The 27,725-nt window shown below is 37.7% G+C and overlaps 1 protein-coding gene across 7 annotated transcripts in view; it reads right to left on the bottom strand.

The window, feature by feature from the left end:
* mctp1a (multiple C2 domains, transmembrane 1a) overlaps positions 1 to 27,725 on the bottom strand; it is a 200,584-nt gene that overhangs the window by 93,238 nt on the left and 79,621 nt on the right. For 6 of the 7 annotated variants that reach the window (XM_066711829.1, XM_066711833.1, XM_066711832.1 and 3 more), the window contains 7 exons: positions 26,865 to 26,944; positions 26,068 to 26,179; positions 24,871 to 24,915; positions 21,478 to 21,516; positions 14,407 to 14,577; positions 13,889 to 14,019; positions 9,850 to 10,036 (listed from right to left, as the gene is read on the bottom strand). In XM_066711829.1, coding sequence (XP_066567926.1) covers positions 9,850 to 10,036; positions 13,889 to 14,019; positions 14,407 to 14,577; positions 21,478 to 21,516; positions 24,871 to 24,915; positions 26,068 to 26,179; positions 26,865 to 26,944 — 765 coding nt within the window. The remainder of the gene's footprint in view (positions 1 to 9,849; positions 10,037 to 13,888; positions 14,020 to 14,406; positions 14,578 to 21,477; positions 21,517 to 24,870; positions 24,916 to 26,067; positions 26,180 to 26,864; positions 26,945 to 27,725) is intronic. The other variant, XM_066711831.1, reaches the window with a different exon arrangement.

Raw genomic sequence — 27,725 nt, 5'->3', positions numbered from 1 at the left:
GATGTTCATACAAACTGCAATAAGCAGGGGCAAATCTAGACCACAGAACCTAAAAATCTCAGTTATCTGCACAGTGAGAAGCAAGCCATGATTTCACCCTCCTCATCGTTCTACTGTTTCGCACAAGTCTGAGAACATCAGGAAAATTCATCACCATATTTTCAGAGATCCAATAGAACTCAGTATATGATGTCATCACCTTGAATTTGTTAGAGCATTCAAACTCTGGGGGGGTTAACTAATGTTATGTGCAGTAAATGGAATATGTATCCAGACGAGATGTCAATACAATACAGTAACTAGTAGTACCTTAGTAATGCATTTACAGAATGGATCCTAGTAATAGATATACAATATGCATCATAGTAATAGCTTTACAAATATGGACTTTAGTAATAGGTTTACAGTATGGATCTTAGTAAAACAATGTACAGTATGCACTCTGCACCATGGTATCTATGACACAATTCGTGAAACATCAACTTGCTTGACCTGTGCAGAATACAGTCAGGACACTGGGAGAGATTAAGATGAACATCTAAATCAAGATTGTTATACAATCCAACGGCTGGTTCAGATTACAGCACCCTGGACTGGGTGGTGCTGTGAGATAACATAATTCGTATCATTGTCCTTCACAGCATACTTGACATTGCATGTCAACAAAAGAAAAAACCCTTACCACAGCCACTGTGAATAGAGGCTGAAAAGCTTCTCTTTCTTTTTAATGCGTTTTCTTTCCTGTAGCTAATAAACATCAGCAAAGTCTTATTTAAGAATTATAAGGCAGCAGAATATTTGTGTGATTTTTTTATTTCCTGTTCTCTAAACCAATAAGACTGACGGGAAGAGCGTGATATCAGTGATAAATTCAACTAATGCCCCATTTTCACTGCCAGCGGTGTCCATAAAATTGGGGTTTCCACAGGGGAAGTGCTTGGATGCGGCCTGCCGATGCCAGCTTCTCTGTCTTGTATCTGCTACCAATAGCTGCCAATCTGCCCACACTGGAAATACGTGTGTTTGAATGTGTAGACCTACTGGAAATAGAGACACACATAAGCTATGTCACAGGAGAATATGTCACGTTTGTGGGATCATGGTGAAGAAATTAAGGTTTTATTAGCAGCACGCAGTAACAACAACAATAATAATAATAAATGGTAGAATAAAGTTTCCATAATTACATTATTTTAACATTTTTGCTTTATAAATGTGTTAACAAAATTAAGATTACAACACATTATTATTATTAGTAGTAGTAGTAGTAGTAAGCAAATACCACAACTTTATGCACATTTAGTTCAGGCTACATGCATAATGTGAACATAAATCAATAAATTTACAACTTATTGTGTTCTGTCCATGCTTTTTTTTACCAAGACAATTCTATCCCACAATTCCTCTAGGACATCCTACAGCAGTATAAGAACTTCTGACGTTGGCCTGCTTTTGTAAAATGTTCAAGAATGGGGGCTAAGCTGGACATAGGATTGGAAATGGAGCATTACAAGAAGTTCTAAAGCTTCCCAACCATGCCCAAACCACTAAATACGATTTAAACATTTCAAAACTCCAATGTCTCTCTTTCTTTACTAAATTAACAATAATTAATTAACTCCAATAAAGGCATTGCTGTATTGGCTTCCTGTCAAATTCAATAATTATGTCAGAACTCACCACTATATATGCCACAGAGCGTGTTGGCACCTTCACATCTAAAGGACAAAGCACCAGACTTTACTTCTGCTCATTCCCTCTGTTCGGTTCATGCCTACTGTAAACTCCAAAGATGGCTTACGACAGTGTAAAGCATAGTGAATAACAAGATTTTTTTTTTTTAGCATGGATACTATTCTGGACAGATATATTATAATTAAAAACACTAAAAAATTATACTTGCTGCTGCAGAGTTCTTTTGTGTCTTTTCATGAGATTATTTAATATTTCCAAAACAATCCAAGTTATACTTTTTTTGTTTTTGTTATTGGAGCCTGAGTCAGGGTTAAGGGCCTCATTTATCGCTTTTATTCCCTTTATGTTGGAACATACATGTCCATTTCATTTTCATGTCTAGTCCTTGACCAAACAAAAATATTCATATTAAAAAATACAGGGAAACACTCTATAAAATACACTGATATCTATGATAACATGTACCATGTATCTGCAATGTGTGTCATAAAATACACGCAGAAACAAGAAATCTGTGACATTTGTATGGCTACAAAAATGATTCACCAGTGTTGTGAAAGATGGAGTAAGTTTGTTTTCATTTCCTTCAGATGAACAAATAGGGATATATTGGAAATAACTGTGTGAATGACAGATTCATATGTTGAAATCAACTTGAGTTTAGTCATCTGTAGTGACCACTTTGAATGCAGCACATATATACTGTGCTATTGCCAAGAGCAATCAAACATCTGTAAAATTCCTATTTATTATCTATTACTATCAGTCAGCTTGTTGTTCTGCTTGTTAAAATGGCTTGCGTGTTTCTATAGAATTTAATGTATTCATCTATCTATCTATATTATATTTATTCCAAATACTCGTTGCATAAACATATACCTACTTCATATTTTCTGTCCAAAACCAGGATACCAACGCCAGCTTCTGTAGGAAGCCATCCCATGGTAAGAAACTATCTTGGTGCATGCAGTATATGGGTAAATTAATATTTGAACTGTCACATTCATCTTGTCATTATCAACACAAATAGTCAAAGCTGTTTGCATGACAAAAAATAAATTATATATATATATATATATATATATATATATAATTTATACAACATGGGAGATAATGTGGAGGATCTCCTCAAAGAGTTTTATTTGACAATGGAGCATTAAGAACCAGAGCTTCCATCTCCTTCAGCTCACCTCTGTTCCTCTTTCATAAAGCCAGAGAAAGTTTCTGCAGTTGAACAACATGTTTCAAGGTTTGGCTTATAATATAACATCAGACAGGCAATGATGACCCTGCTTTTGAAACAATCTCCGCATCCAAAATGAGAATACTAAGGGTTGTTATTCTGAGCCACAAATGTTACAGCTGTGTGATGTCAAGTTTCAGATTCTTCAAATAATACATAATTTAAGAGCCATTCAGAATAGCGGACAATGTGTTTGTACATCACTGTTACATAAGTTGTCTATCTCTCTATATTCACACACACACACACACACACACACACACACACACACACTATATTTATATATATATATATATATATATGTATGTATGTGTATGTGTGTGTATGTGAGTTAAATCACTTACTGTAGAAAATGATCTATTTCTGCTGTCATTAAATGATCTGCCTTAATACGACTGCTACTCTTATCTGCTAATTTTTCTCTTCGTGTAAATATTTATTGTAGACTTTACAGGTCATGGTTATTATGGATTCCCATGTTCTTGTACGAACCCTACTGCTGCCATCTACTGCGCTTTTCGGGAAACACTTTCTTTGTACTGGAGGAAGATTTACGCAGTCGTACGTTCCCTGCTATAGCATCCAGTTAGTGAGATAAAGTTGTGTCACGAATTCGTAAATTCTTTACATTCTCTAAATCTGGAGTGTTGTTCTGCTCGTAAACAAAATAATACATTACGATGTACCTCTGGGTTTGTTTGTTTTCTGTAATTCAAAATTACAATACAATTTGACATTTTACAAAGGTTTAATGCAGATTTGTATACAAACTGTTTGTGCAACACAGTGTCTATTACAAAAACCAAAAAATAATTAATTGACTTTATATATATGTCCTTAATTGGATGTAATAATTTAAAGGAACATAGCCCCATATCTAATCTGTATTTATATCTATATTAATATACATGTAAGCATCCAAACCCAGACCCACCTACTAACCTAGCTAATATACATGTATACAGGTATAACCAGGCATATGATTGTACATACATGCATAAACCCCTACACACAGAGAGAAGAAAGCATTGATAGTATCTCTTTAACACACTGAAATGCAGTTCCTTCAATTTATTTTTCTTTCTGGCAATAACCCTCTTAGATACTCAGAGGAGTAATTATAATTTGAATTTTCAAGTCAGAGCTAGGCTACAGACTTAATTTATTATAAACTCTGACAGCCCTGGCCTGTTACATGTGATATTATTGTAGGAACCCTTGGAAGGGAAAAAAAGAAAAGAAGAAGAAGAAGACGGAGAAGAAATGGCACATAACTTTAATACATGATTTATCAGTAGATACAGTGGCTTGTTATTTATGATTATTGGGGATGGCCTCAAAACCTGGATGATTTCTGAAGCCTGAAAATTTCCATAGCAGAGGAATTTCTGATTTGCTGCGAATCCTTTTCAGACCTCTCAATAGACGGGGAAAGAGATTGAAATGCTCTGGAGATGAGTCCTCTTTATTTTTTTAATGAAAGGCTGTATAATATATTTTTTGCTGTTCAGCTGCGGCAGCTGTCAGAGGCAGTGCTGCAGTTCAGCTCTATTATGGGAGAAGCAATGCCCCCGTCCTATAGCTCGCATACACATGGGGGCCAGGGCTGATTGACAGCTTGTCACCATGACGTCTTATTCCATCTCTGTTATGGAGAAAATTAATGTCACACCACCAGCCATATGACTCGCTGTCATCTTGGAGCCGTTCACCTTTTATCAATGCTCTAAATAACATTTCAAGCCCACCGTCTCATAGTGGACAATCCGGTCAGGGGACATTAAATCGGATGACTGTGAAATGTCATAATGAAAATGGAATGCTAACAGCTTCTGCTCTCCGGCTCACGCTTCTGGTTTTTAGGCAAGTGACAAGGAGAGCAGGGGTTGGGTGCCACCACTTCTGTAGAGGTCACGTTGCCCGACGCCCATTAATGTCCATTAAACAGACACCCACGCTCGCGCTCCATCTGATTTCTGCCTTCCTTACTGGAAGTTAGGATGCATAATGTTACAAACTTCAAGCTCAGACGCAAACAGTTAAATGTACAGGCAATATCCATACGCTTTCTTTCCTTCATTCTTTCTTATTTTGATGCCTTCCCCAGTACCCCCACCCTCCACTCTCATACAAAAATGGGGTCAACTTATTATTGGTATTTACCCTGGTCGACTGACGGCAGGGATTTTCTATGACAGAAAATAAAATAACCAAAATGTCTCAACTAAAAGCTTTGCAGACATAACAAGATGGGTTTTTCTTTTTTTCTTTTTTTTTTACCCATTTTGGTTTATTCCTTCCCAATCTTTTCCTCCTCATTACAATTCACTGCACTGCAGAGGAAAGAAAACAGAAAAGTGAATGAGAATTGTGACTGTTTCCAAGGCATTTCACCTTAGAAAACAAGAGGCTTTCTTAAGAAATAAAAAAGATATACAAGTAGATGTGCGGCACTATTGGATTCCTGCAACCTGTAGACAATAATATAATTCCCATAACTACACATATTGACTTTGAGTGTCAAAGGAATGGGATATAGAGGTTCAAAAGGTTACCCACAGGTGATTATAAAGGATTATGAACCAAATTTACATGTTGCATTCTTTCAAAAGGAAAATGAAGAATTACTTATATGCATTGCACTCATCAGAACATAGTCTGACAAAGTCTCAAGTCATGTTAAAATTATAAACTAAGCAAATCACACTTGTGTTGAGAAACGTATAGTTAAAGTGATTATGTTTTTCTCATGTGTTTGACTTATTTCTACTTTAAACTTAGAATTTAGAATTAATTTTGAATTAGACAAAAAATAAACACTAATAAAAAACTGTAACTACTTTTATGACTGGGTTTTAAAATAATTTCTCAAAGATTCTAAATCATGCGTATACACATCCACACACACTGGAGGGTATATCTGCAATGTTAAGGACACTGCTGTACACACTTGGAATATATATTCAATATGTTGGAATATAATTATACGCATATAACTGGAATATAACTGCAGATAAATATATCCTTATACATAAAATGCACTAGTTGTTTCACCTGACAGCATTAAAGATTATGAAATCACACACCTTTTTTATAAAAAGACAACAGTATTTATCGGAAAATAATCTACAAATCACAACAAGTGAGTCTGTGTTAGTACTAAGGTGACATCAAGTATACCACGACTGAAAAACAATGTGGCTAAAATTACCATTCAGTTATAACTGAGAGGACAGAAAGAAACCTTTCGGGTCATATTAAAATTTCCATGCACCTTCTTGCTCAGAGAATAATTTCAAAAGTATTAAGTTTCTAAACCCTGGTGTTAAAAAAATAGCATTGTTTGAACATATCAAACTCAAGAATAGACACAATAAACTACTGTAACTTTGCATATCTTAGAAAGAACTCAAAGAAACTGACTCAATTTATCAAAGAAATAACAACAGTTAATTCTTGCCACAAGTAGGTTGCATCTTATGATCTACAACACTTTTTTTTTTAATTGAAGGAGTAATTTCCATAGAATTGGAATAACCTATACACAATAAATCTATATTAAAAAATAAAAAATAAAACCTGTTTTCAACTTTTGTTTTTCTCTAGCATCAATGTAGATCACTATGTGCAAGCCTTAAAGAATCCTATGTGAAGCAGAAACTCTGTACAAAGCAATTTCAAGTGTGTAGTCTGGATAAGGCAATAGATCACATACATAAAAATACTTGCATTACACAAAATTCTTCCATTGCTGTGAAATGACAAGAAAACCAGTCTGCTTGCTCTCGGCCTTTAGATATCAAGATCAACAAACCCTCTTTTATTTCTGTCTTTCTACGCTGCGTATTAAACCACAAGGGTGTCTTGGAGGTTAAACCATTATTAAATTGTAAAACAACTATACCACTGAAACTGCCTGTTTCCCCCCCTTTGAATACAGTAGAAAAAATTACTATTAACTGCACAAATAACAAACAATATATAATAAAAAGAACATACCTCATTTAATCATATATTTGTTATTATTATTATTATTATTATTATTATTATTATTATTATTATTATTAATTTAAATTGTACTCTGTGACAATAATCAGTAAATAACCATTTAAAATGCAAAAACCGTAAAGTTTCTGTGCAACATGACTTTTGCAACAACCCCTGAAAGTCATCTGATATCTCCCTTAAAATGAAATTGTGCTATTTTAAAGAAGGGGGGCAGAAATTGGAATTCATATTAAGATATTTAATTGCATTTTGCAGGGACACTGAGGGGAAAGGTGCATCTGTTCTCAACCGGTTCACAAAAACACAATGCACAGTATTTTTGACTGCACTAACTTATCCCTGTTAAACTGTGTTGATGATAACGGGTTCGAGGTGCACAGGCATCCGCAGACAGCTGATTCAGTAAAGATAGTAGCAGGAATAAATTTGCTGAAGCACACATCCTGCTAATCGTTTTGAGGAGCATTGTACAGCATTAGTACCAGCACTTCATGTTATCTGCTATGGCTGATAAGGTACATCTTTATTAAATTCACTTATTGAAAGAATGTCAGTCAGGAAAAAGGAATATGCTAATAATGTGGTGAAAAAATGAACATTTTTTTCCCCCTGCTACAGCCAGACAGCCAACTATTAATGTCCGAATATAGAGCGAGAAAAAATCCCTTTAGAAAAAACATAATAATAATAAAATAAAAATATCTGTAGCTTGAATGCCAAGAAGTGATGGAGTTCTGTAAGGTGGAACAGCTTGCTTTTCATCTGTATTTATTCACACAGAGGAGTATGCTAGGTCTGTCAGCTTTAAAAGCTATATCCCCATCCTGTCCTGGTCTAAGAGCTCCCCTCTCTGAATTTTATAGAAAACTGCATTGTGGAGAGAGTGCATTGCCACGCTGCAAGCAAATGAGGATTTAGCTCGGTTATGTAGGTCACGCGTCCGATATTTGGCCTGTGGAGTATTTTGCACTGTTGCTAGACGAGAGATCAAACAGATTTCTCAGCATGACTTTTAACTTAAATTAGGACTGAATTCACACACAAAAAAGAGAAAGAAGAAAAAAAGAAGTCTTTATAATATGCCACTGACACTGAACACTAGCAAATGAGACATATTATGTATATACATCCTAAATGCATAACAACTGAATCAAAATGGAAAAAGGAAGAATTATTTTCTGTCCTAAAAGCATGCAGTTTAATAACAAATGACATGGAGCCGAGAGATAAAAGCATAGGATCACAAGGACTTATCTTAAACTTGTTTTTCTTCAGACACCACAAAATATATAGCCTGGCAGTCATTAGCCACTGACTCAATTGAAAATTGACAGTAGATTGTATGATTTGTGATTGCTCAGAGTGACAGCTAGCAAAGGATTAAAAACGGAAAAGACAAAAGACAAGGCTACAGGAATCGTTCACAGCAAGTGGTGATCAGGGTGATGTAGGCCAAAGGGCTGCTCTTAGTTAGGCTGGGGTCTTTTCAGCAGATGGGAGAAAAAGCATTCAGCTCCCGATCCAGTTCAAAAGAACTTGTCAAGCCTTCTCTTCTCTCCGTCAGCTTTCTGAACTCTCCAAAGCAGTCACTGAATCCAGAAGAAACAAGCTCTGAACTGACTTTAAAAAGAGGTCACGTCAGCAACCCAGCCAGTCTGTCAGCCGAACTCACACAGTTGCCAGGCAAGCTGAACAGCCCTCTGCTCTCTCCTGGGTGGGCTTTACTTTTAATACATGCATACAAATCCAGTCATTTTCTCTGGGCTTGCTCACTTGCTTGCTTGCAGAGAAGCTATAGCAGGGGTGGTTAATAATGAAAATGGACAAATATTTCCCCACAACGATGGAGCCCTCTATGCCACTAGAGGGCGAAGGGGAGTCTAGCCAGTATCATGACATGACTGGTGTGCAACACAGATCAGATCAATCAAACCTCAGACCTTTAAAGATTACAGAACTGGGATACTCAATGCATCTTAATTACTGTAATACAGGTCACGAATACCAGATCCTTACATTTCGTCTGTCTGCAGCATAGATTAATATATATATATATATATATATATATATATAAATAAAAACATGTTGGTGTGTTCTAAGGAAACTGAGAAGGACTGCATTTTTCTCTCGTCCCAAATGCAATTTGAAACTACTCAGAGTACTATATGGGACAGTTGGGTGCAGTTTTGGGTCAGGTTAAACAGAGAATAAATTACCCCACAAAATGTGTGAATCAGTTATTTAAACCTTACATGCAGTAATCTTTTAAAAAAGTTTTAGCATTAAAAAGAAGATTAGGAAGTAAAATCTTAAAAAAACTATAATGATGAAAATAAATCTTAATCTTTATTTGCTCAAACAATTCTGAATCTGAGGCTTTAGGGGGATACTATTATTACATTTCATGAAGGTTCATCACTATTTAATAAAATCTGCATGGTTTCTCAAAGTTGGGCACACGCACTAGATCAATGATCATGTGATATACAAACCCACATCTGAGAAATGAAGTGAAGTAGGCTGAATACTGCACAACATAACTAAACCAAAACAGTTCAGGACAATATCCTGAAGTCCTAAAGCATGAAAGAGCTTTGTTATGTTTTTTTTACTTGTTTATACACAAAATACAAATTGAATTTGCAGGCAAACCACAAGCCACCAAGCCACAAGATACCTAAGAAAAGGATATTCTCTGCAACCTATTATAATTTCTTGTTCAACCATATATATATATATATATATATATATATATATATATATATATATATATATATATATATATATTGTTCTCTATTCATGATAACCTAACTATCCTCAACAGTGTTGTATATGTTATAAATCATGCTTTAATTTCTGTGTGGGACTTTCATGACTGGTTTCAACAGAGTAGAGCGCCTTACATATCTGTTGAGGATATCCTGGCGCTCCTTGGGGTCCTCCAGAATGTTGACTGACAGGTCAGAGATGCTGACGGCCGTGGAGGCAGTGAGGGTAACCAACAGCACCAGCATGCCTTCCCCTTCCATTAGCTCCAGATCCAGCCGGTGGGTCTGCTCTTTCACCAAGGTGGACAGGTCCACTTGGCACCTGAAACATAAACACAAAGGGTGAGAGCAAATATTGGTCCCATTTAATTCCAACAATTGACCCATCCTCTAATTCCAAATTACAGCCTAGAACTTGATGTCGTGCAGAACATGGACGTTTCTTAAAAATATATCCAATTATAAATAAATAAAAAGGCATCACCAAGTACCAGTTTGAAACTTGTGTTTAGTAGGTAGGTCAAAGTTGTAGCCACTTACTTAACACTGAACACCTGAACACAGCTGAGACAAAGCACAAGGTCAGGGTCATGGGAAAACACAATCAACTCAATTGTAACCCACTTCCATAACAGTACCTTCAATAATTCATACATTTTTTGGTTTGATGATTTATATATTTATTTGATTTACTCAATATTTATATATACAGTCAACAGCTGTATCTTAGAGGTAAGGATCAATAATTAGTTCAGTAGTAGTATCAGCATTAGCAGCAGTTGAAGAAATCCAGAATGTTCAAAGGCTTTTAAAATTAAATATAATAATAATAATAATAATAATAATAATAATAATAATAATAATAATAATAATAATAATAGTACTAACATCCTTGGTTAAAGAAGGGCCTCGTATCAAAGTGTGAGAAACTGAATTCTCAGATTTCACCAGTTACTATAACACCCATCACTTGTAACGTGACAAGCTTACGTTCTGCCACTTTTTCGCTCGGCTAAATAGCTTACAATCTCTTTTAATGAAAATGTCAATTGATTTTGAAGAGGAAGATAATGCACTGACCGTGGGGCCAGCCAGCCGAGATAAAGGTGGCAGACTCAAATAAATAGGCATTTAAAGACGGGAAATAGCCAATTACAAGTAGAAAAAGAAGCCCTGCAAACCGCAGTCCACTGAGCACCCAGCAACAGATCAAGAGCTGCTCTATTCTAGCCTTCAGATAGACTGTGAAAATTAAGCTAGTGTCAGGGAGAGGAACTGGCAGGCTGTGCGCCGCTGTTAGCCCGTCCACTCCTGATTCTTTTGTTCCATTAGTGTTCCTGCCTTCCACCCTGATGCAGGCTTGTCAGGAAAAGCATTACACAAAGCCGGAGGATAAAACGCCACTGGATGAAGAAAGAGGAAGTTCAAAAGAAGAAGTGCAAGCTTTTTCAAAAGCATACAGTGAAAATAAAAGGAAAGTAATCTGGAAGAGGGCTCTGTTAAAGCACACTAAAGAAAGGGGGGAAAGATGGGGTGATGGGGAAGAAAAGTAGAAAAGCTTCTATTTCTTGCACAAGACAAATTACTAAAAGGTCTCATGGCTATCAAAAAGAAGATGAAATCATTCAAAAATCATTACTAAAGTTTTCTTTGCCTTCATTTCCCTAGTTGCACAGCCCTATTATTATGTTCTCAAGATATATTTTGAATGATTAATTCATAGGCAATTTCTTATCTCACAAGATAAGACAGTATCAGTTCAGCCCAGGTCAGCGGGGGTTCCATGTGCATCTCACATGTTATTTTTCACCTGCATTTAATGTAAGAATTAAATGATGTGTTACTGCTTTTGTGGACCCTGATTTCAAATAATCCATGAGTATGGATATTCTACTGTGTAAAACTTGTTGTAATGCAATTGGTTATGTTATCAACACAACAGGTGATATACTGAAGTTGTAAATGGAGAGGACTATATATATATATATATATATATATCAAGGTTTCCCACAGCTATACTATATTGGCAAAAAATTGGTGTCGCCTGGTTAAACAAATTTGTGAATGCTGAAAAAAAAATTGAAATACAAGCGATCTTGCTCTCGTTCCGCCCCCCGCTCTTGTGTGCTATGGCAATCCCCCCCAGTCAACAATTAATTAATTAATTAATCCACCTTTCTTATTTATCTGTTCTTCAACTATGGGTGCACAGAACATTGAAAATAGGCTGAATGTGTTATTTAATTTAAATTAATTGCATGTGTTAATGTGTTAACACTGACAGCCATAATATATAACTTTATATACAGTATATATATATATATATATATGTAAGAGATAGATAAGATAGATTGACCAGTATTACAGTCATTTAAATAATGCAAGCTTGACAAGGAAGATACACTTTGTTCATAAAGGATTCATCTTATGATAGAATCTAAGAAAATAAAAATTAAGAAAAATGTAGCACGTATATGACTTTCAGATCATGTACAATACATGGTGTCATTCCATTGCTCCCCGTCACTGAACTGCTTCTGGTTTATGGACTCATTATTCAGGCATATGCACATATCCTGTTTGACGTTTAATATACATGCCATGCTGATAAGAATAAAGGGCCTGTCCATATAGATAAACTCTTGTAATTTTAAAAATCAATGTCCTTTTTCACACAAAGACATATTTCCTTAGTCAAGTGCTGCAGTGCCCAGTTATAAATCTCTCCACAAAAGAGTGTGGAGAGAAGAAAAGGAAAAAAGAAAGTGGAGATTCCATGACTTCAGGTTCCATTAGTCTTGGACGCACACGGAAAAAAACAGGATCCCGACAGCACTCAGTCTTTACGATTCATGGCAAGTGTCAAACTACCAGTTCAAAGCGATTATAGCTCTGCATAAAAGTGCAACAATTATGTCGATTTATTAGCTGCTTATCAGAGAGGCAATGCAGTGAGCGATGGGTCTATGGGAGTGTAGAGGGGATAACACATTTAATAGATTCTGAGCTGGGTGAATAATGAGTGTGTTCTGTCTGTGTGCCAAACCACATTTTTTTTTCCTTATGCTATTTAGTGTACCTAATACACAGGAAGAACATTCACACAATTGATTCCAAGCATGATTATGAATTCATGCCAATAAAGTAAGCTGAATGAAAGGTAAATTCCAAATGGATCTCATAAGTATTCCATTACAGGCAGAATCTCACAATGTTACCACATACATGATCAGTCTGGCCTATGCTGTAGGTAAGGAAAAATGGGCTGTGATTAGGACAGCCAAAGAATAACTGCAATCAAATATGGTGTATGAACGTGGCAGGGCTTTCCAGCAGACACCCTCACATGTGTTTTCAATGGATATGAGCCCAGCCCTCAACCCTAGCAATCTGATCAGTACAAGCATTTTTATTATTAATAATAATAATAATAATAATAATAATAATAATAATAATAATAATATTGTAATAATGTACCTTTGGGCACACAAACCATCTAACATGTTAGAAAACACTGAACTGATAAAGAAATTAAGAGCACTGAAAAAGGTTTCAATCTCTGCTTCAATGTCTATGTGCATGACACGTGCAGAGCAATGACCTTGACATGGTGTACCCTGCCACCTTCTGGCCAAGAGGGGAGAGCTCTGTTTCACAGCAGAAAAGCAAAATTGCATTATTCTACAACAGTGAGTAAGGTCACAGGCAGTACACATCAAAACAGAACCCATATTCAGAAATAAGATACAGAATTGTACTTTTGCAAATAGAGAATTACTGGAGCAGACTGATATTGGGTTATGTAACTGTGAAAAGGCTCAGTAGGCAAGACTTTATTTTAATACATTAAAATTGACCACGATCCAGGGTAATTTGCATCTGTTGCAACATATACAGTAACACTGGCTCACTGATTCTATGACAAGGCAATGAGGATCTATTGTTTAGGTGATAAAATTCGATGCATTTTACATACAGTAATTAGATGCAAATTAAGTTTAAAAGGAATTACTTGCTTTTTAATAGTAATTTAGAAAATTTAATCTATTAGTCCCATTACGTAATGCATGCATTTTATAATTATTATAAAAATATTTTATGTAATAACACAATTGAATGTGCTGTATCTCTTTAAAGAGCCAGCAGTCATTTGTAGATCCTATTAACAACACACCTTCCTATGAAGTCATCCCGTTTGCCTGCATCTTTGTCCCAGACCGTGATGTCGATTACACCACCACGCTCCTCATACAGGTGGAAGTCAAATTGCTCCCTCCACTGGGGGTTCAGGGTTTTGGGGATTTTCTGCAGAAACACACAGACACACACACACAGAGAACACAGGAGAGAGCATGTGCTGTTTACTGGGGAAATTCACAATGACACCAAACACAGTATTGGTGGAATATAATACACTGCAAATCTGTCTATGTAGAGCGACTCTCTCAAAAACACACATACACTCACACATACATACACACACACGCACACACACGCACGCACGCACGCACACACACACACACACACACACACACACACACACACACACACACACACACACACACACACACACACACACACACACACACACACACCTGCACACATACAAAGTGTTCATACTACAGTAGCTCTCTGGCCCTGCTGTCAGTGTGCTCTTGGTAGAGACGGCCGGTCTGAGAGAGGGGCATGTACCTTGCTTTTGTATTTCTGGTGTCCCAGCCTGAACTTGACATAGGGGTCACTCAGGCCATTGTTGTCCATGGGTTTCAGGTCACGTCCCTCAATCAGGCTGATGCTGACAATCCCCCTCCACAGCTGGGCTTTCCTGTGCAGGTCAGACAGCCGTAGGCTCTGGTACTGCTGCTTCAATATACAGACCATAGCCGTTACTACTCCAAAGTACAGAATATACACTACAGACCAGTCCTTACACCAGTACCAGGGCACTAAATATACTCTACAAACCAATCAGTTCTACACTGAAGCTAAAAACATTCACTACATACCAGTCTATACACCAGAGTATTGAATATACACAAGACACCAGTCATTGCTAAATCAGATCACTGAATATACACTCACCTAAAGGATTATTAGGAACACCTGTTCAATTTCTCATTAATGCAATTATCTAACCAACCAATCACATGGCAGTTGCTTCAATGCATTTAGGGGTGTGGTCCTGGTCAAGACAATCTCCTGAACTCCAAACTGAATGTCTGAATGGGAAAGAAAGGTGATTTAAGCAATTTTGAGCGTGGCATGGTTGTTGGTGCCAGACGGGCCGGTCTGAGTATTTCACAATCTGCTCAGTTACTGGGATTTTCACGCACAACCATTTCTAGGGTTTACAAAGAATGGTGTGAAAAGGGAAAAACATCCAGTATGCGGCAGTCCTGTGGGTGAAAATGCCTTGTTGATGCTAGAGGTCAGAGGAGAATGGGCCGACTGATTCAAGCTGATAGAAGAGCAACTTTGACTGAAATAACCACTCGTTACAACCGAGGTATGCAGCAAAGCATTTGTGAAGCCACAACACGTACAACCTTGAGGCGGATGGGCTACAACAGCAGAAGACCCCACCGGGTACCACTCATCTCCACTACAAATAGGAAAAAGAGGCTACAATTTGCACAAGCTCACCAAAATTGGACAGTTGAAGACTGGAAAAATGTTGCCTGGTCTGATGAGTCTCGATTTCTGTTGAGACATTCAGATGGTAGAGTCAGAATTTGGCGTAAACAGAATGAGAACATGGATCCATCATGCCTTGTTACCACTGTGCAGGCTGATGGTGGTGGTGTAATGGTGTGGGGGATGTTTTCTTGGCACACTTTAGGCCCCTTAGTGCCAATTGGGCATCGTTTAAATGCCACGGCCTACCTGAGCATTGTTTCTGACCATGTCCATCCCTTTATGACCACCATGTACCCATCCTCTGATGGCTACTTCCATCAGGATAATGCACCAAGTCACAAAGGTCGAATCATTTCAAATTGGTTTCTTGAACATGACAGTGAGTTCACTGTACTAAACTGGCCCCCACAGTCACCAGATCTCAACCCAATAGAGCATCTTTGGGATGTGGTGGAACGGGAGCTTCGTGCCCTGGATGTGCATCCCACAAATCTCCATCAACTTGATGCTATCCTATCAATATGGGCCAACATTTCTAAAGAATGCTTTCAGCACCTTGTTGAATCAATGCCACATAGAATTAAGGCAGTTCTGAAGATGAAAGGGGGTCAAACACAGTATTAGTATGGTGTTCCTAATAATCCTTTAGGTGAGTGTACAATGCAGACCAATCCTTACCCCAGAGCACTGAATACATGCTACAGATTAGTTTTTACCACACTAACACTCTGAATATACACTACACCCCAGTCTTTACACTAATTAAGATTAGGAGCCAATCCATCCCAGATGGCATCCTGAATAAGGTGATACAGTCTAGGGAGCAGAATCATGACTAGACCAGGGAACGGCACATAGGGCAAGAAGCCTGTACTGTTTGGCATAAAATGTAATTTAATGTTAAAGGAAATAAACTGATTAACCTATTAACAAGTGTATATCTATTAGGACAGTGTGCTGGGTGAGGCAGTATGGATCCACACTGAACTGCCCTGTACCTTTCTAGACCCCAGGGGAGGAGGGTGTGTAGGAGCAAAAGAGAGAGAGATAGAAGGAAAACTACAATGGTAATGAGACTTGGATTACAACTTGGATAACAGACTTTGCTTGGTTGCTAGTGTGTTAGTCTTATTATTAGTAGTATTATTAGATAGGGCTCTGTGTTTGTTTAGTGTAGGCTCAAAAAGTTTAGTATTGTAGTTTTGTGCACTGTATAATACACTTGCACCATTTTCACCACACTTCCCTGCCTTTTAGTGTTCCTAAAACCCCGCTTAACGTCCCAACAATTTTGGACCTACCCCCCACCACTGTCACACTGTACATGAAGTATATATTAAACCTGGGAGTAAAAGCATCATAGATAGCTTGAAAAACAATACAGTAATATATACATACACACACACATACATCCATACATATGTAATACATTTTGAATTATTATTGGCACCCTTGATAAAGATGAGTAAAAAAAAGCTGTATAAAATAAACAACATAGGTAATGAGCTATATTTAATTCTCAAAAATATGGGAAAACTATTTTATTTTATATAATATAATTGCTCAGAGAAAACTCAAGTAATATTGATTTTCTCAGAAAGATAGGTGTCAAAATGATTGGCAAATTCTTATAAAGATTCTTATAAATAAAATCAAACAAAATTTAATCTGCATTAACAGTCTACTTTTTAAAGTACATTTCACTAGGGTATATAAATCCATGTGTTTTCCATCATCATGGGGAAAGGTTTCTTCATCTTCATAAATCAGGCAATGGGTAAAATGTTTTGCAAAAAACCTAAATATACCCTTTATCACTATAAAAGCAATAATTAAGAAGATGGTTTGGGAGGCAAAGAAGTATCCAAATTGAGAATTACAGAACTTGGTTGCATGTTAGGGTCACCAAGTCTCCAAATCTACAATTACACGATACCTCCATGCCAATTTCCTATTTGTAAGGGTTGCCAGAATAAAAGTCTTTATATACAGCAACCAACCAATGTAAGCACCTGGGCCCTCATTTATCAACATTGCATAGAAAAAGTTCTAAATTCTGTTGTACAAGTGAATTTTAGAATGTTCTTATGCACAAGAAAACTGGGATTTATGAAGCATGCGTACACGACTCTTACACACTCGATTGGTCAGATTATGTTTATTGACATGCTAATATTACCACTATTTGCACTATTAACTAATGTGAATGTTTCGTAGAAAATGTCTCTGAATTGCCCTATTTCCCTATTCTACCACTAGGTTGTTTGTGTACACATGGTGAGACACATGGGACACCAGCAGTGGGTTTGGCATCGATGCATATGCAAAAAAGAACATCATACCTACTATAAAATATGGTAATGGATCTTTGATGTTATGGGTCTGTTTTGATTCCACTGGTCCTGAGCCCTGGGGAGGGTGGCCTTTGTTAAGGTCAATGGCATCATGAATTCTACCAAGTAACAGGACATTTTAACCAAAAACTTGGTTGCCAGTGCCAGGAGGCTGAAACTTGTCCCCAAGTGGATCTTCCAGGAGGACAATGACCCCAAGCACAGATCAAAAGAAGTGGTTCATTGACCACAAAATCATAATTTTACAATTGCCATCTCAGTCTCCGTACTTGAATCCCATTGAAATTCTGTGGTATAAATGTATGAGGGCCCTCCATAAGCATAGACCATAGGATATTAAGAGTCTGGAAAGATTTTGTATGGAGGAATGGTCTAAGATCCCTTCCAATGTTCTCCAATTAAAAAAAATATATAGAAAAATTCTCAGTGACCTTATTCTTGCAAGGGAGGATGCACAAAGTACTGAAAACAAGGATGCCAGAAATTGTGAAACTGATTTTAATATAATTTTTTCTTAATACATTTATAATTGAGAAATGTGTAATTTTGGTTGATTCCCTTGAATCATTAATAAAGTACAATATATTCTCCATTTTGGGGGGCACGGTGGCAGAGGTTAGTGCTGCTGCCTCACAGCTCCAGGGTCCAGGGTTCAAGTCGCAGCTCAGGGTGCCCACCTGTCTGTGTGGAGTTTGCATGTTCTCCCCATGTCCATGTGGGTTTTCTCCAGGCACTCTGGTTTGCTCCCACCGTCCAAAGACATGCAGGTTAGGTTAATTGGTTTCACTAAATTGCCCTGTGTGTGTGTGTGTGTGTGTGTGGTGCCCAGTGATGGACTGGTGTCCTGTCCTGGGTGTACTCCTGCCTTGTGCGCTATGCCTGCTGGGATTGGCTCTGGCATCCCCGTGACCCTCACCAGGATAAGTGGTTTCAATAATGGAGGGACATTCTCCATTTTTGGAAAATTACAATGTAGTTCGTTACCTGCGTTTACTTTGTACAGCCTTTTTTTGCCTTTTTTGCTCATATTTAGAGGTAACTGTATATAGTACAAATATGGCTAGATTCACAGACCTCGATTAACACTAGTCTAGGACTTCTCTACCTAAAATAACATTGGGTAGTCCACGATGAGTGCAGATTTGGGTCTGTGAAACCAGCTCATTGAGTATACATATATAGAATAAAATAAGCACATGTTGATCTTACAGAACACGTTTATTTTTTTTTTTCATCTTAACCTCTTCTCTCTTACCTGTGTTTTGTGATCAATTTGCAGACTGTCATAATATCTGGAACAACATTTCTCCCAGAACACACAAATTTGAGCACATTCTCTTGAAGTAGGAATATCAAGGTTTAAATATGTTCTGCAGTCTGCACTGTCAGACTAGTTTTCTACAGCCACTAAGTCAATGGTTTGGGTAGAATATAAAAGAATATAGCAAACATTATAATATATATAATATATAACAATATATGCAAATTATGAAAGTAAAATCTGAGTCACTAAAACAAATGACACATTACCACCAAAAAACAAATAAAAACAAATGAATAAGAACTCCAAAGGATTACAAGTACTAAGTTTTTTTTTTTAAAAACACTAATGGCTAGTATAACAGACCTTGATTAGCACTAGTCAAGGACAACTCTACCAAAATTAACATTGGGAAATCCATGACTAGTGCTGATTTGGGTTTGTGAAACCAGCCCTAGAGACTAAGCAAATGTTTCTTTTGTTTCCCTTTTCTATTCATTTTTAGAATTCTCCCATTCCTTGTACTTCATTAAGTATTCCATATATATATATATATATATATATATATATTTATATATATATATATATATATATATACAAAAATACTGCATTCAGATTGGTGTTTTATTTCAAAGTGTGTTATATGTGTTTCTGATTAGTTGCACATTCAACTGCACTTCTCTCACTTTCTGAGCTCAAAATCTGTATCAATAAGCAATAAAGCAGTATATTTTGAACAGTCAAGTTTATGTTGCTGTGTGTATTACTTGTATAATTAAATTACATTAAATATTAAGAAAGTAACAAAAATCCTTTACGAATTGTACATCAGCCTGTCTGTTTTGTGTTGCCATTTTTAGATCATATACAGCATAGCTTGACACAAAACTTAAAACACCCTCCATGACTGACATTTTTGGTCTACACTAAATCAAAGTTTAAAAAACTATATATATATATATATATATATATATATATATATATATATATATATAAATAATGTCAAAAAAAGTTAAAATGTTGCGGTTTACACCCAAGATGACACACACGTTTGGCAAACTGACTCATCACACATGCAAGGATGGAAATGGGGGGTAGAACATCCCATCATGCTTTATTTAAAGCAGATGTTGCTGGAGAAACAGAACAAAACTGAAGACGAAAAAATACGAAAAATACAAAATGGCAACAACTTGTAAGAAGAGATGGAAAAATAATGGAATGCATAGGGTGAAACATACCTCTCAACTCCTTCTCAAGTGAATTTCCAAATTCCAGACCATGACCTGAGAGCCCTGAGTTGTATTATTTAATGCAGGTGTGACAATTAGGTTTTCAATCCCACACTAACTAACTGGACTATACAGCCCATTAACTTTCCTCTAATGAGTGTGTCTTCGTTTAATCTCTTTAATCCAAATCTACACTTTTGCAACATTTCCCCACAGTTCCAACTATTGCCATCCAGCAATATGCCTCACACGCCACCCAATAACCAGTAGAGGACCACGGCTGCATGGATATATATAGAGATAGATAGATATAAATATAGATATGCTCTAATGTTGCCCTGAATGCATCACACAAAGTCTTCAGTACTCTTGATTAGTTATCCAGACTGCCATCCATACAGCAGTATGAAACTCAAGTGTCACTCTTTTGTATTAATATTGTGTCCCTGATGTATTACTCTTGTGTCCCTGATGTAATTTTCTGAAGGCTGAGAGGTATGGTGATGAAAGCCAATGAAGAGCTGGCAGAACAGTTAATTTCCTTGCTCAAGAGTGACAGCTGCAATATATATTAATTACACTGAACACACTGGTTCACTGAACGCACTTCTGTTCTTTTTTCAAACACAGACAAAAGTGCAGCTAAACATCGACCCACAAAACAGAAACCTTTCAAATGAACAAGGCAGTAAACTTTACTTGAATGTATGCCAATAGCAAAGTTATGCTCTATCACCATTTAGAAAACAGTTATAAATACATTTCACTATTTTTAGTTTTGTGAGGATTCAGTCCATCAAACTTATTGCCACAATTTTTTATATATTTCCAACTGTAAGAAATAGTTAGATGTAATATATTTATATAGGTCATATCTTTATATATGAAATATTCAAGCTCTGAATAGAAATGTGTTTCTGATGGTTTGTTTTGGCTATGTTATACCATAAATAAAATATAGATGGTATAACATGATTATGCCATTTTTATATATCATTTGGAATGTTTTAGACATTCCCAAAAATACCCAGAACATTTATACAAAGCGTAGAATCTTTCATATTTCTATAGTGTTTTATTTTATTTTATTAAGAGCGATAAGTAAATAAGCTATGCACAAATACAAATATTAATAATATGTTATGACATATATTGCAGCTTGGAGGAAAATAAAATATGAAAATAAGATTTAAAAATGATAACTTTCAACACAGTTTGATCACACATGTTGATTCCATTCCCTCCATAGAAATAGCACTGAGCACATGCTGGTTATTACCTTACTTGATCTTTTCCAACTCCTTCTCAAGAGCATGGTCTGTAAATGAAATAAAGCAGTTTAAAACCCCGCAGAGTGGCAGCATGGGTAAATGGAAGGCCAAACGCAGGAGAAGCAGGAGAAGACGTATAAGGAAGCGTAAAGGAGAATTCTATGATATGAGCATTAGTATGGTTCTATAGTCCATATATACTGTGTATATTTATATACATTTATATATATATACAGCTCTGGAAAAAATTAAGAGACCACTTAACATTGATTTGTGAACTTGGAGTGGTTTCTTAATTTTTTCCAGAGCTGTATGTATATATACAGTGAGGGAAAAAAGTATTTGATTCCCTACTGATTTTGTACGTTTGCCCACTGACAAAGAAATGATCAGTCTATAATTTTAATGGTAGGTGTGTTTTAACAGTGAGAGACAGAATAACAACAAAAAAATCCAGAAAAACGCATTTCAAAAAAGTTATAAATTGATTTTCATGTTAATGAGGGAATTAAGTATTTGATCACCTATCAATCAGCAAGATTTCTGGCTCCCAGGTGTCTTTTATACAGGTAACGAGCTGAGATTAGGAGCACTCTCTCAGCTCGTTACCTGTATAAAAGACACCTGTCCACAGAAGCAATCAATCAATCAGATTCCAAACTCTCCACCATGGCCAAGACCAAAGAGCTGTCCAAGGATGTCAGGGACAAGATTGTAGACCTACACAAGGCTGGAATGGGCTACAAGACCATCGCCAATCGAGCTCTTTGGCATCAACTCAACTCGCCGTGTTTGGAGGAGGAGGAATGACCCTAAGAACACCATCCCCACCGTCAAACATGGAGGTGGAAACATTATGCTTTGGGGCTGTTTTTCTGCTAAGGGGACAGGACAACTGCACCGCATCAAAGGGACGATGGACGGGGCCATGTACCGTCAAATCTTGGGTGAGAACCTCCTTCCCTCAGCCAGGGCATTAAAAATGGGTCATGGATGGGTATTCCAGCATGACAATGACCCAAAACACACAGCCAAGGCAACAAAGGAGTGGCTCAAGAAGAAGCACATTAAGGTCCTGGAGTGGCCTAGCCAGTCTTCAGACCTTAATCCCATAGAAAATCTGTGGAGGGAGCTGAAGGTTCGAGTTGCCAAACGTCAGCCTCAAAACCTTAATGACTTGGAGAGGATCTGCAAAGAAGAGTGGGACAAAATCCCTCCTGAGATGTGTGCAAACCTGGTGGCCAACTACAAGATATGTCTGAACTCTTTGATTGCCAGCAAGGGTTTTGCCACCAAGTACTAAGTCGAAGGGGTCAAATACTTATTTCACTCATTAACATGCAAATCAATGTATAACTTTTTGGAAATGCGTTTTTCTGGATTTTTTTGTTGTTATTCTGTCTCTCACTGTTAAAATACATCTACCATTATAATTATAGACTGATCATTTCTTTGTCAGTGGGAAAACGTACAAAATCAGCAGGGGATCAAATACTTTTTTCCCTCACTATATATATATATATATATATATATATATGTTCTGTTTATTTGCTGCTCGCTGTATATATCAGGGAATTATCGAAAAAATAAAATAAAAAAACTCTTAGGGGACTTATATTAAGATGTTATATTGGTCTGATTATGAATATCACTCTCCATTAAAGCTAATTATCTTTTTGTACAAAATCTCTGGGTACAGACTAGGCATGGGCCGGTTACCGGTTTCCAGGTATACCGCGGTTTGAAAAAGTCAAGGTTTCAAAATCACTCAAATTTTTCGTGATACCGTTCCTGCGGTATGAGCTGTTTTTTATGTCTCGTCGAAGACGGAAAGTGCAGGAATCCCTCAGGTTGTGTGCAGCACAGAGAGTAACATGACCCCTCCGCCGCAGCCGGTGCGAGCAGTCAGTCTCCTGTGTGCCGGATGGCCAAGGAGCTGAACCGCTGGAACTTTTCCAACGTCGAAAAAGATGGAGTGTGCCGTATGGGAATTGTTCGGGTACCGGAAACATTTAGACGGCCACGGCTTGGAGGAGGAAGAACTTCAAACTTTGTACGACGTGTTTAAGAAGAGAGCCTGCTAGAGGAGGCAATACGATATGATATCCCATCCACGTGACACCACCCGCCCCTCTTCGCTAAATTCAAGGTAACGCTGTCTTGAAATGAACATTTGCAACAAGCTAAGAGAGTTAGCATGTTTAGCACTGGTGAAATAAATATTATTGGCTTGTTACCGAGGCAGATAACACGGCTAATTAACTTGCTAACATCAGCTGGTTTCCCCCTCACGTTACTTCACAGAGCAGGGAAGAGCAGAGTACTGCATTTCTGCGATTTAGTACAATAATACAATTTAGCTGGTATCTGTTCAAAATCACAACATTACGACGCTGTCTGTGTGTTGTATGGAGAGAGAGACCATGTGGGTGTGTGTGTGTGTGTGTGTGTGTGTGTGTGTGGCAACGTAGCAAGACAGTGTCTGTGCATCCCAGCCCCAGGGTGCCCTCAGAGGGTGTCCAGTTCTAGTGGACACAGCCTCGTACCTCACCACTGCAGACATAATCCAGAACAGGTGAACATGCTCACTTTCTACACATTTCTCTTTTGGTCCAAGTTATGATGCAGGAATGTAAGCATGTCTCCAAAAACCTTGTTGAGCTGCAGGTTTAGGCTCACTTAAATGACTGCATTTATTTTAATTTAAGAAGAATTCAATTATTTATTTTATTTAATTATTTAACCTGACATAAATGTTTACTCTGTTCCAAATATTCTATATATTGCTTAAAAATAAAATATATTGTGTTCAATGGAAAAAAATGTTTTTTACCCAGACACTTAAAAATAACACATTTTAGAGCTGTAATCGCAATACAGTGATATCGTGAAACCGTGATATTTTTGCTTAAGGTTATCATACCGTCAAAATCTCATACCGGCCCATGCCTAATACAGACACATACATACATTTCACCCTTCCCATCAAGGCTAAAACCTCCCAATCAGAGTTTGTTTTCTTTTGGCCACTAGATGGAACCAGATTACTGTAACTATAACAGAGTACCGTTTACAAGTATTGTTACCTGGGAGTTTAACAGAGTACATGGAACTTTTTTTAGTCGCCTGTTTTGACCAAATTCACTTCTTTAATTGCTTAATAGCATTGTTATTTATTACATAGGTAATCATTCAATAATATCTGAATATCACAAGAAATATAAATCTTATTTTAGAAGAGCATATCCCATACACCTGCCTACTAAATGGACTTTACATAGATGCTTTTCTAGCTACCTGGATAAAGCAAGCGCCAAATAAGGATTCACTACATGGGGACAGGAAGGATAACTACAGGTAACTCTCTGCTACAGGTACATCTTTGCTACAGGTAGACTCACTGTTGCCCTGTAAGGCCTCCAGCGATGGATTTTGAACATTGCTTTCTGTTGAGGGGGAAAAATGAAAATAAAATAAAAATAAATAATAAATAATAATAACATGCTTAACCATCAAAATATGCACTAGATTCATCCTTTCACCTTGAAAAGGAAACCTTACCCAAAAGTGACATGAACTTGAGTGTTTGAACAACCAACTAGGGAATCCGGACCACTGACTCCCCTCTCCCTCAACACCAGTGTTTCTCAAACCTTTTGGGCTCACAGACCACTCAGCCAATGAACATTTCCACGGACCACTTAGCAGATACAAACATTTCTGTGGACAACAACCCACCACCACCTCCCACCAGTGACAAAATGCATTTGCTTATCTCTCATTACCGGTAATACAAAATTATCCATAAGCGGAAAACACGTAAACATGCAGTTCTTTTGAGGAGGTTTCTTTTAGGTCATTTGGATCTTATCCCACCACTATATATAAGCCTAAAACAGCCACTGCACCTCTCCCATTGGGAATGTGGGAATGGCTTACTCCAGCCAGTAAGATATGAAATATTGTAAATGAAAATAGTAAATGTAAAATTATCCTTTTATTTAATCAGGATGGTTTAACTATCTTACTTTAAATAAAAAATATGAATTAAAGTCCGAAGCAAACATTATTTTTGGATCAACCTGCATTTGCATCAGCTTGCGGACCATCTGGAGGGCCGTCGTGGACCACTGGTAGTCCTGGGACCACACTTTGAGATCGACTGTTCTTCACTTGTGTATACACGCAGTTCTTCTGATAGCCACTAGGGGGCTGTGAAGTGAAAGAAAACCACCACTGGTTCTTTACAGAGAAAGTTGTGTAAAAAGCAACTAATTGCTCTTTGTTTTTGTTTGATTGTGTGAGTATTTATGTTAGTTTGCAGCACCATATGCAACTTTGAAAGCAGATGATTGGTCATCCCTAAATCCCTTATCCTCGACAAGTGTATATCCAGACCAGACTGCTATAGTAGGCCTATTGATATTGCATTACAAAGAATACACATAAATGGGTTGTCTTAGAAATTATCGAACCACATCTTTTTCTCTGAGTTTCCATCCGCTCTGCAGTTCAGACTACTTACCTGATTAGAGATTTCAAAACATTTATAACTGTTGAGACCCAAGAAGAACACAGCCATTAAAAAGCATACTTACAGCTTCCCTCAAGTCTCCTTCTTTAGGGGAGAGGTTGACTGAAAGGGACAGGGCTCCCAGGTCATGGTCGGGATACTGGGGGTCCTTCAGGTTTAACATCACATCCGTTGTCCTTCGGAGACAGAGAGGTAAAAATGCATTGTCAATGTTTCTGTTGGTTTGATATTTGAGAAAACAAACATGCACACACACACAGCCCTAGCCAGAACGCAGAACAGAAGAGTCCAGCGCTACTCTTAGACTTGTATTGTACTACAAGCAGAGACGATTCTAGGGTGTGTGGGGGCCCTCAGGCAAAATAATTCCTGATGGTGATGATATTTTCTCCCATGAGGGGGGGAATTGTGGGTGCGACGGAAACCCCCTCCGGTGAGAGTGGGGGAGGGTGCGACGGAGTCCTCTCCCGTGAGAAGGGGGTGGGGGCGGGGTTGCAACAGAGCTTTGTCCCATGAGAGCGGGGGAGGGGGAGGGGGCTGCAGAACTTTTCCCATTTAGGGGCCCCCCGTCAGCCCGGGGCCCCAGGCAATTGCCTGGGATGCCTACCCCCTTGCAACACCCCTGACTACAAGTATAACCTCTGATGAGAAAGGAAGTCATTAGAAACTGGTTGCAAGGTTGCAGCCTGCTATATTAACAAAGACCAATAGATGGCGCTACCTCCATTAGAAATCTTAGGCCTTTTTTTTCAATTTGAAACGACAACTTAAGCGAATGCAGGGGACAAAAATAAGAACAGAAGGAAAGAGGAGGAAAAGAGAGAGGGAAGAATGAGAATGAGATGGAGGAGAAGAAAAAACCTCTTGTGCTCCAGCGCGTCCAGGTACAGGTAGGCAGATCCCATGAAGTCATCCTGCAGTCCGAAGTCATAGTCAAACACCTGGAGCAGAACACAAGAAAAACTTTAAGAATAGCAGCAACTGTGGAGAACAGATGTGTCACTGAGGTAACAGTCAATGAAGAGCATAAATTAGTCCAGAATCAATGTTCAACATATTTGAATATACCTGCATGCAACTCCACTAATACTTTTATACAATGGACCTAAATGGTGATTAAGGGTTGACCTTGAATTGGGTCATCCAGGAAGATGACAGGAACCAAGCTGCAATACCACACGTGCAAGTAAGGTACACACAACACACAAAGTTGGTCATCGTCTCAAAAAGTGTGTTTGATTTCAGTACATTTTCATTCAAAACTTCTTAATAGGAGTGTGTGGCCTTAACAAAATCTGCATCATCAAAATGTACAACTTAGGTGTAGTCAAGAAATTCATGCCATCATACAAGACATGGGTGCCTACTTCAGCAGGTCTAGAACCCCCGCTCCTGGAGAGAAACACTAGATATGTGTTTGACTATACATGGCAGATTTCCACATGCAAAGCATTCAACGGAAACACAAACAACACATAATTGGATTTCCTTCACAATGAGGCCACCACAAGGAACCAGTTTAGTGCAGTTGCTGTTCAGAACGTGCACAGTTTCTCAAGGCCTGCTGACGCTAAGAATGGAGTCAGAAGGTGGTGACATGACTACACAGCTTAAACCAGCCAATTAATGTTAAACGCTGTACCTATGGAGTAGAGGAGAGGAGAGGTACAAATACATAGAACATAATGACAAAGCAAAGTAGATGCATGGCAAAACTATGGG

This window comes from Amia ocellicauda, chromosome 8 (assembly GCF_036373705.1).
Source record: "Amia ocellicauda isolate fAmiCal2 chromosome 8, fAmiCal2.hap1, whole genome shotgun sequence".
Classification (NCBI taxonomy): Eukaryota; Metazoa; Chordata; class Actinopteri; order Amiiformes; family Amiidae; genus Amia; species Amia ocellicauda.
Note: the sequence above shows the minus strand (reverse complement) of the source record. Positions and strands in the feature narration are given on the sequence as shown.